Below are 11,069 nucleotides of genomic sequence, written 5' to 3' on the forward strand. Positions count from 1 at the left end.
CTTTGGTGATTTTCTGAGACAGAAATGGCTTTTTAAAGAAGTGCATGCTTAAATTTTCCCAATTTTCTGACCAATAATTAGTGGTTAAGACAATTAAAAGCTTAGTGTTTAGCCATTTTGGGCTTGGCTAATTTTTTGCCCAGGAATGTATGTATTAAAAATGCATTGTAAAAATGAATGTGCTTTATTTAATTAAAAAAAAAAATTAAATAATGTGGGAACAGATTACAAGCAATATTATTAATTCAATTTGATAAATTAGAATTGAGTAATAATTAATCAAATTAATTCCTTAAAAGCTAACCATGAGTAAAACTTTTTTTGTTTTAAGTAAATTTAAGTCATCATTATGGTGATCTGTGTTTGTTTTAGGTTTGTTTTAAAATGACGGTTTTCTCCTTCAGTGATTCTGCTTGTTAACATCAGGTGTCTTCAATGTTGCTTGGCAATATAAAATAAAGAGTTCTTAATTAATCTTTGACGTCTGTCTGTTATTGAGATGTTTTTGTTTAATTTTTTGGTATAAACTTTACTCATTTTAAATAGCTAGTTAACTTAAGGAATAATTTGATTCATTATTACTCAATTCTAATTTGCTAAATGTAATTAATAATATTTCTTGTAATCTGTTGCCACAATTTTATTGATTAGCTATAGCATATTCATTTTTAGCCTACAGTGTAAGGTGGTTCGTCTGCTGAGGAACACCGCAGATCTTGGCCTTTTCAGGTCAGTCAGTGTGCATTATCAAACAACACAACTGCAATCGCCAGACCTTTTTTCTGCAAGAGTCTAACCTAGGTCATGACATTCATAATACACTTTTGCTCTGTTTTTGTAAGAAGAGAGGCTGAAACATGAACGAGACGTTTACATAAAGTTTTTATTTTGTCATCTTTTGTGTATTTCAGGGCTGCTCAGTTGCCTCTTCCACAGGAATCACATTTCAGCGTAAAAACACTTTTCCTCACAACATTAGTCGGAGTTAATCATCATTCAAGGGATGACAACAGTGAAACTCAAGTTCTGAAGGAGTCTAAACTAGTTTAAGAAATAAGCTAATTATTGCTATTGCCATTGGCACCGACAATAAGAGCTTCGAATGAGGTCATGTAACAAGCTGATTCATTTTTATGATTGACTCAAGCACCCACACACTACTTAATACATAGTGGTGTCTTCAGGCCTATTTACACCAAAACAATAACTATAAAGATATAGTAAAAAAAAAAAATGATGGACAAAATCAAGTTTCACCCTAAATTTTGTCTTGTTCAAGGAGCTGTTTCACTTGGATATAGGCTACAATAAGGAAGAATATCACAACTTCTGTTTCATGCAAATTTTAAAGCAGCAGACGACATAACCGAATGACTGCGCCTATAAACAATGTTATCGTGCATTGGTGTGGATGATAATATAGATATCATTATAGTTATCGCTCCATCAACGGGCCTTAACAGTTCAAACATGGACACAAAACATGTTAAAGATGAAGCTGTCACCACCTTCTTATTTGGGTAAGATTCATATAAATATGAAAATGTTTTATTCAGTCATGCATTTTAATGTTTTTATTTCTTTCTGACACAGAAAAACAGGTTTTAGGTCTGTTGTATACAAGTTTTTGGTTCCCAGAACATTCCTAGAACTTTCCCTTAAGGTTGAGGGAACGTTCCCGGAACATTCTCCTTACGTTATAAAAATGGAACCTAAAAATAACCTACATGGAACGTTCCTATAACGTTCCTGTTTGGTTCCCAAAAAATAACCTCATGGGACCATTCGGGAACGTTCTGTGTTTGCACCTCAGCAAACATCTCCTCTGTGCTACCAGTGAAGGATCTCTCTTATGTGACCCCACAGCCTAGTTATCCACAGGTTGACGCCCATTTCGGTGAGATACTGCAGCTCTGGTGTGAGCATCTTCCTGCAGAGCTTTCCGTGTGCTTTGTCAACATTCTTTTTCAGATTGTATCCCATAATCGACTTCTCACCGATGGGTTGCCACGGCTGCATGGAAGTCTCCACGATGCTTCCCGCATCAACGGCATGGCCTCCTTCGATGCAAATGGAAGCCATTTCTGCATTTCTGCGCTGCAGCTCTGCGACATCTCTCGCCATGCGCTTGCGTCCGTAAGCGTCCACTTTACGCCAGAAGGTGGCGTTGAAATACTGGTAAAGCTTCCAATCGATGGCGTTCCACTCCAGCGCCTTGGCCCTGAGCTCTGGAGTCAGTCTCGAAATGGTTGAATCTTTCCGGGCATTGAGTTTGAAGAAAAGCAAGTCCTCCATGTCCCAACAGAGGCTGTCCTTGAGCAGGATAAGCGACTCTTCAAAATACTCAACAAGCATTACCAATTGGAAGCGCTTGGCGATTGCCCGAATGGCCTCATCCACCTTTGGGTCATCTGGATGTAAGTTATTATCCTGGCCGAAGTCAAAGAAAAGCAAGTTTTTGAGATAAAAAGAACTGAATCCTTCTGGGTCATAGTAGAGCGTTGGATCTGTCAGGAATTCTCTCAGTTTATCGTCCCCAGACAGCTTCCACGTGAGAGGTACAATGCGTCTGAAATAGTGGAACGAGGACTCGGCGAGATCTGCCGGGTCCCGGAGGATTGTGATGTACGAGGTGTCGGCTGGAAGCACTTTGGCCACCTCGGCTGCATTGAAACGCATGTGATTACAAATGATGTTAAAACACATTCCAGGCCTGTAGTCCTTCACTTGTGAGTGATGGAAAGGGGAGGGGTAAAAGAAGTCATTGCGGCTGTTGGGGAAGGCAAATTTGAGGTGGTGTTTTTCGCCGAAGCGAAAGAGGATGTTGAGAAAAGTGCTACTAGCTGTTTTGTGGGTTTTCATGAACATGATGTCCACTTTTGGAGTGCAGATTCTCTGTCCAGAGGCATGATGGGAGTCGTTTGAGATTGTTGAGGAGTGGGCGGCAGAAGGGCGATGAGCACATGAGTAAGGCACTGGGACCCTGTTAACAAAAATGGACAAAAATACTGTCATTTGAATTTTTTTAGACATATTGTAATATAAATAATTGTAATATAAATATCGTATTGTAATAAATCTTTAGAATAAGTTGGTAAACTATGGTGTCAAATCGATTATTCATGATTAATTGCATATATATATATATACACACACATATATATATATATATATATATATATATATAATACTCATATATTATATATTTACAAACTTTTATGTTAGATGTGTTAAATCGATTTGACACCACTTGTTAAAATAGATAAATAAACCAAAAATATCAGATATATAAAGATCTTTATCCATATTTTACCCTAACGTCAAAAGAACAATTAAGGAAATTATATTTAAAAAACAACATTTGAAGAAAACAAAGATTATTCTAAAACTTTTCGCTTTGTGACATTATTTTCATGACAATTTAAGCGCGCACACACACACACACATTGTAAAAAATCCAACTTACATTTTGTTTGACAAATTCTATTTTTAAAGTTTATTCAACTATTTAACATGAAAATGTTTGTAACTGGTTGCCTTAAACTTTCAAGTTGTCAACTTTTTTTTTTTACAGTGCCACATGCACACACACACACACACACACACACACACACACGGACTACAGTTTGACTTTGGTTTTGGGTCAGTAAAATTAATACATTGATTCTGTAAGGAGGCAAGAAATTGATCAAAGTGAAAGTAAAGATATTTATAATGTTAATAAAAGAATTTATATAGATTGTATTTGCATCATGGTTTTATATCAACTGTTTTCAACATTCAAAATAAGTTTCTTGGGCAGCAAATCAGCATAGAATGATTTCTGAATTATCATATGACACTGAAGACTGCATGTTTGATCAAATAAATGCAGTATATATATAATATATATATAATATAATATATATGCACACTGTAAAAAGGTTACTGTAAAAGTGTTTACAGTATCACTACTGTAATTTCATTTACAGTAATACAATTGTATACTGTATTAATATTTACAGTATGAGTAGGCCTACAGTATTTTTTATTTACAGTAGTACCATATTTTAATTTACAGGAATAATTCTGTATATTGTATTCATTAGTAAACTACTGTATTGTTATTTACAGTATTAGAATTGATTTCTTATTTACGATTTCTTATTTTTATGATTTACAGTAAAAAAATAATTACAGTAGTAAACACATTTTTTTTCCCATAATCCTTGGCTATTTACAGTATACTGTTGGCACATTTAACAGTATTACTCTGTACTACAGTAAAATACTGTTCAAATTACAAAAATCCATTACAATGAGATTTATATATATACAGTATATTGTGTTTATATAATATATGTGTGTTAAATAAAATAAAATAATAATTAAAAAATGTTTTCTGTCAGGATAGATCAGAACTAGAATTTTGAGCTTCATTTTCTTGATGAGGTTCATGGAAAATACGGCTATAATCCAATGAAACTTTGACTTGTTCTTGTTCAAAGTCTATGAAGGGACTCACTCTTGCATGCCAAATTGGACCTCTGGGGTGGACAGGCAGTACAAAAGAATCATGCAGGTGGTCAGGAGCACACCCAGGACCAGTCCCTTACAGATGGACCTCCACTGCCTCACCGGCTTTCCAACCATCATAGCTGCCCGGTTGGACTCTGGAAGAAAACCCTGAAACAAAGAGAAAGAATCTTCAATAATGACATGGTGCTACTGAGCGCAAAGTTAATGGATTTGTTGTTAACCTTAAGGCCCTTTTGCGTAAATATATTTTAAATGTGCTGCGGTATGTACTACTGTGTTTATGTATGCATAGTCCTCTATTGCGGCATGAAGCATTTGTGTGAGACATTCGTCACCATTTCCTCAAGTGCCCAATTATTAAGGTACACTGCTGCTCACTCAATTGCTTTCCTCCCATGAGTTCATCCATTTAATCTACATCTGCTCAACATGTGCGAGGGGATTTGCAGTGGCATTGCAGGTCATTTAACTGTTCGATTCTAGTATTTTCATTTTAGGTGATGTGACAGGTCAGTTTTTAAGATATTCTCCATTTTTAATTACAGATTAGTTGTTTTGTAGTAGTAGTCTTACAAATGATTTTTTAACTCAAAGCCAAGAAATGCCATAAACAAACTAGAAAATATCAAATTGTTTTGCAGTTGCCTTTCTTTGTTTAAACTTTTTACTTCACCTTTGTGTTAATACCCTTCTTAAAGAATAAAACAGCAGAATACATATTTCCACTTTTGTTTGTATGCATTATGCTATGGTGTAATTATGTGGCACATTTATGCCCAAATAAACCCAACAAATAAGTTGGGACATTTTGGAAAATGCAATGTCCTTGTGACTGAGAACTCAATGTTAGTTTTTTTCTAAAAACAGGCTGAAATGTGGACTTGTCTGACCACAGCACACATTTCCTCTGTCTTTTAGACTTTCTGAGATGATGGCGATCTTGAAGAATTTGGACTTTTGCATTTAACGATTCTCTCGTGAAATTTGGCACAAAGTGGTGCCATGACCATATTTGCTTGCAATGCCAGTCTTTGGTGGATGCTCCTTTTCTAACCAAACATGATCCACTCACCTATTACCAGTTGATTGTGGACTCGTTCAAAACAGTTTAACTTGGATATTTTATAATCTTTTTGCTTTTATTTTGCCTCTGTCCCAAATTTTTTGGTGAGTGTTGCAGCCATCAAAATGAAAATGTGTTTTTATTTACACCACACAATTCATTTGGACAGTGAAATCATTGGAATTATTTTCTTTGTAGTCTACTTTTGTCAGTTGTATAAGAGAATGATCAAATCACTGATTCTTGATTGTATTACATTTTACAAAATGTCCCCACTTTTCTGGACCTGGTGTTGTATTTTTATAATTATATTTAACTATGATTGTAGCACATTGGCCAACGCTTTGTTGTTTTAATTGTGCTTTATAAAAAAAAAAAATAAATAAAAAACAGAAATGGGTCAACAGTTAAAAATGTTTTTCTAAATATACAATTATTTCAAGTAATCAGTCATATTGCTGCTCATCATCTGACAGTAGGCCTAATTATCTCGCTGATTACATCAAATAAGTAAAAAACAAATACATCATAATTTTAGATTTTATTACTAATTATTCGATCATTTTAAATGTATTTTATCTTAAAGTTCACGTGAAGAAAAACTGTATATAAACAGCAAAAACTATCAAAAAAAAAAATCAACACGAGTGCTTCAAATTTTCACAATCGACCATTGAAATGCTAGACCGTGCACGGCAATGCAACGCTGCTTGCAACCAGTAAAAAATGCAGAAGAAGAAGAAGAGACGATAGATTGGTATGTTTACATACATCTCTCAACAGTGTTTCTACTGCGGAAATATATCGATAACAGCGATAGTAGGCCTATCTCACGTAGCATTACATTCCCCTCAGGCATTATTGTCGTTCTCTAGTGAACTGAGAAGCATTTTGTATATGCACTATATTCATTATATTCACTTAACCTGTTAATGTTTTGATTATTTAATGTATGTTTAAATAAATTTGCCACCATATAATATTGTAGCCTATGTTTTAAGTAGTGCTATGGGCATGCTTGACACAATAAAACACAGAACCATGCTGTGTATGATATTAAAATGCATTTTCCGAATACAACCATGAAATTTCTTTGATATTCTGATCCTGAGATGAATGACAACTTGTTAAGAGTGAGACCGTGGTACTGCAGGGTTCATAATGGGGGCCAGCTGTCTAGCGAATGAATTATGCATTCAGAAGAAAAGTGACACTGACCACATCTCTTCGTGTCCCATAGGCCAGTATCAGTTATTTGCGGTGCAGTAACACTTAATACTACCAAGACAACATTTTAGAAGCACCGACTACGACAGCCATATGCTGCTGTGCACGGTCACCAAACAAAGCACCAGCAGTGACTAGAAATTAGAGGCTGACATTTTTTCGGGAATCCCACGGGTCCCGGGATTCCCGTGGGATTCCCGCAGGATGGGAGTCATCTTTGCTATTAATCACGGGATTTGGACGGTACAGGATAAATGGTTAACGGGAGCAGACGGGAGCGGGAATCAACCAATAGCAAAGACGACAAAAAAAAGCAAAAAGTAAATGCACCATTTTGTAGTTTCCTTTTAATACGCCTAAAATGTAGCGAAATTAAAAAATAACTACACGACCCAGCCGTTCCAGAAGCCATCAGTGCTTTTTGTCACGGCTTACCGCCGGAATTCAAAGAGCAGTGATTGAGGGACAGACACAGAATGTGTTCGAATTTTAAAGATTCTGCGCGGCGCTGAGCTTCTCGTCCGGTGTGCGACCCCCCTTTAGTCAAGTAGCAAGTGATTCAGGGATGAGCGGTCTGAAGAGGCACGCAAATTCAGGAAAGAATAAGCCATGTTGCAGCCTACACAGCAACATATAACTAAAATTTGTCTCATTATGCAAGAGCATAATTGATGAAAATCGTTTAAAATGTAATTTAAAAAAACTATAAATGTAAACTGTAAATGTATTGTTTACTCAACAATAAATGAGTAAAATGCAGCTTTATGTGCTGTTTGGGTTTATTAAATTGTAGACATGGTGTGATGTACTGTTTTTCTTTTATTTACTGTCTTTCATTTTCTGGAGAAAATCTAGAAACTGGGGCTCAGCAGCTGGTCTAAAACAGGATGGATTGGAGAGGATGCAGAATTGCAGATTAAATCAAATTCTATGTATTAACTAAACATTAATTGAAGAAAAAATATATATGGGAGCGGTACAGGAGTGGGAGTCAGTTTAAACAGGAGTGGGATGGGAGTGGGAGTCAATTTACCAGGAGCGGGATGGGATGGGATTATTTTTTAAACTTTGGTCTGGGAGTGGGACGGGACAAGATTTCTTTCTATGGGAGTGGGACGGGACAGGAGTGAAAATCCACTCCCGTGTCATCCTCTACTAGAAATCTAGAAGTAGTCTGAAGGAACCCATTGTTCTTATTTGCAGCAATCTCTAACCCTGCATTTTTCAAAGTCATCCTTTGTTGACAGAAAAAAACAAAAACATTAACAACATCATCATTGTTATGCTGATGGTCACGATTCGAATAATGAGGACTTTACTGAACCACAAAGAATTGCTACAGCTGCATCTCCCAATTTAGGATAAAACTCATAAATGCATCACCAGTTAGTTTTTTTTTTTTTTTTTTGGGGGGGGGGGATTTTGTGTTTGTGAGATATATCAGTACAGTGTATAAAAGTCTTGGGATATGTTAAATGTTGTATTTACTCATGGGAGTTCAGAAAAATGGACCTGAAAACTGGGAGATTATACTGTAAAGTAATTTCTGCATTAATTTCTGTTTTAACAAAGAAAAGTCCATCTGGCAAATTCTTGGCAAAACTTGAATTGCAACAGACAAGAAGTCACTGTATAACAAAGTTTAATGATGCTACAAATATAATAAATAAAGAACTGCTAAAATTAAGCAGTCTGATTAGAGAGGAACATTTAGGAATGCCACTGATTACATTCCATCTGCACATTATTTTATCTACATCATAATAATAAAATATCTGGTATTGGAAAACAGTAAAAACATCTAAAAATCCATAAACAAGCTAAATTTACTTTAGCTAAACTGCATCAACTATTAAGACTTTCATTAAATATATGGATTTAAATGTATTTTTCCCACCATGGTCAATTATACTCTTGTGTTTCAATAAATACAATACAATTTGGTGAGGTGTATGCTTAAATCACGAAAACATTTTATTTTATAAAATTAAATTTAAAATATATATTTTTTTTTTAGTTATGTGGATGTTTAAAATAGATTTTTTAAATAATACAAAAAAAATCGACAACCAAATTTATCAATTGATTGATGTTTACAGTGAGTTAGACACTGCAGTCAATAATATTATATATTCTCCCAATATAATGTATACTGAAGATTAAATATAAAGCATTAGGTTAACATCTTACCAAATCATGTAGATATCCCTGTCACAGCTTGATTGGCAGAAAAAGGCAATGACTCTGAATCGATTTTGTGAAGAAAGATGAAGGGTCAAGACTGGAAAAACCATTGATTCCTTCTCAGTTAACTGTCCAGACGTGCAATCCAAGGTTAGGAGATCGTATGTGAAATATCCAGGCGATCATTCACCCTGCAGAACACACACACACACACACATACACACACACACACACACCTGGTGATTTTGAAGCCCCCGCCTCTCCTCTCCTTCTCTGTCTGCACACTGTACAGCTGAGCTGGCTAAACTGAACACAAAAGAGGCTCGGCTATGCTCCTGTGACGCAAGACCAGCGTCTGGGGACCTCCACTTGTCACTCTGTGTGTGTGTGTGTGTGTGTTTGCAAATGTGAATGAAGGTACAGCAGAGAACAGTGGAAGAAGAAGTGAGGGAGAGAAAGAGAGAAAATAATATGAGAGGGAGAGATTCAAAACGGTCTGGGAGAGAAAATGAGTTAGAGGAAGGGTAAGGAACTAAAGAAAGGAGGAGGGATCTATTCAAGGTGGAAATAGAGAGCTATTGAGAACAGATTGCTGGTTTGAAGTGTGAAAGTTGCTAGTTTAATGCATGAGAGGGGCCGATGCAACATTCCAGGTATATTTGGCTGCAAACTTCAGTTCCAAACTGAACATGCTTGCTCAGCTTTACGTCCAAGTAACAAAAACACAATTTTAGCATGGATCCGGTCTGATTATAAAGTGAAACTACACAAAAATCACTGACACAGAAATGATTTTAAAATCGAGAGACACACAAACTTATTAATGCACAGATGATTCTTAAAGATTGTTTGGATATGAATGGATTTGATGGTTAAGAGTATTCATTTACATGATCGGTTAGTAGTTTCATGTGAACTTTAGTGACCTGTGCACATATCTCTATAGAAACTCCCATAGGAGGTATTAGATGAGCCCAGGAAGAACTTTTGACAACTTGCTGAATAATGTGCCTTTGTTTACTTTAGTGACCAATGGAAAGAATCCATTCTTATCTCTTATCCCTTGCAATATGAGTTTCCATACAGAGATTTGTTCCAGGTGGTTTAGGTAAACAGCTAGAATGCCAGATTTAATTAAACAAAAGCACTTGACATTATCCAGCAAGTTCAATTAAGGTTGTTTACGTGCCATGTCCTAAATCCCATGATTTTTTCCACACTATCCAAATTTGTGAGGTGTTTTTATGACACCGAGGCTCCTATAGAGTACATTTAGTTATCCACAGGGTTGAAGGACTTAAGTTGTGGGTCTTTTGAAATGTGTTGACTGTCATACAGTATGCAAACATTTCATGTTTATTGATCCTTTGACAATGCTACAGCTTTTTATAGGCTAATAAATCTTTTTTCATAGTGTATAAAGAGTTTAGAGATACATTTCAAAGTAAGAGCTTTTATTTGAAATAGAAAGCCTTTTGTAAAAATTATAAATATTTACTGTCAATTTTGATCGATTTAATGTATCCTTTTAAGATGAAGATAACCTTACCGACCCCAAAATGTTTAACGGTTTAACAATTTGAAATGATTCGAGCTTTGTGCCATGGTGCATAATCCTGCTTGAAGTAGCCATCAGAGTATGGGTACATGGTGGCCATAAAGGGTTGGACATGGTCAGAGACAATGCTCCGTGGCATTTAAACGATGCCCAATCGGCACTAGGGGCCTAAAGTGTGCCAAGAAAACATCCCCCACACCATTAAACCACCACCACCAGCCTGCACAGTGGTAACAAGGCATGATAGATCCATGTTCTCATTCTGTTTACACCAAGACTCTTCCATCTGAATGTCTCAACAGAAATCGAGACTCATCAGACCAGGCAATATTTTTCCAATCTTCAACTGTCAAATTTTGGTGAGCTCTTGCAAATTGTAGCCTCTTTTAAAAATACCCGGTGGGGTCTTCCCATCGGTCTCAAGGTTGTGCGTGTTGTGGCTTCACAAATGCTTTGCTGCATACCTCGGTTGTAACGAGTGGTTATTTCAGTCAAAGTTGCTCTTCTATCAGCTTGAAT

The 11,069-nt window shown here is 36.1% G+C and overlaps 1 protein-coding gene across 1 annotated transcript; it reads right to left on the minus strand.

The window, feature by feature from the left end:
* Positions 1–1,642: 1,642 nt before the first annotated feature.
* Positions 1,643–9,183, minus strand: gal3st1a (galactose-3-O-sulfotransferase 1a). Its single transcript, XM_039658497.2, has 3 exons — positions 8,999–9,183; positions 4,505–4,665; positions 1,643–2,983 (listed from the first exon to the last, which is right to left on the minus strand). The coding sequence occupies exons 2-3, from the start codon at positions 4,633–4,635 to the stop codon at positions 1,831–1,833; spliced, it is 1,284 nt and encodes a 427-aa protein (XP_039514431.2). The 5' UTR covers positions 4,636–4,665; positions 8,999–9,183; the 3' UTR covers positions 1,643–1,830.
* Positions 9,184–11,069: the final 1,886 nt, after the last annotated feature.

This window comes from Pimephales promelas, chromosome 4 (genome assembly GCF_988280905.1).
Source record: "Pimephales promelas chromosome 4, fPimPro1.hap1.1, whole genome shotgun sequence".
NCBI classification, from domain to species: Eukaryota; Metazoa; Chordata; class Actinopteri; order Cypriniformes; family Leuciscidae; genus Pimephales; species Pimephales promelas.

What these genes read in the sequence shown, in the direction of transcription:
- gal3st1a (XM_039658497.2), bottom strand. Translation starts at nt 4,635, where the DNA reads ATGATGGTTGGAAAGCCGGTGAGGCAGTGGAGGTCCATCTGTAAGGGA. An exon ending in GTCCAATTTGGCATGCAAGA is followed by an intron (nt 2,984 to 4,504) that starts GTGAGTCCCTTC and finishes TTTTGTTAACAG; the next exon opens with GGTCCCAGTGCCTTACTCAT.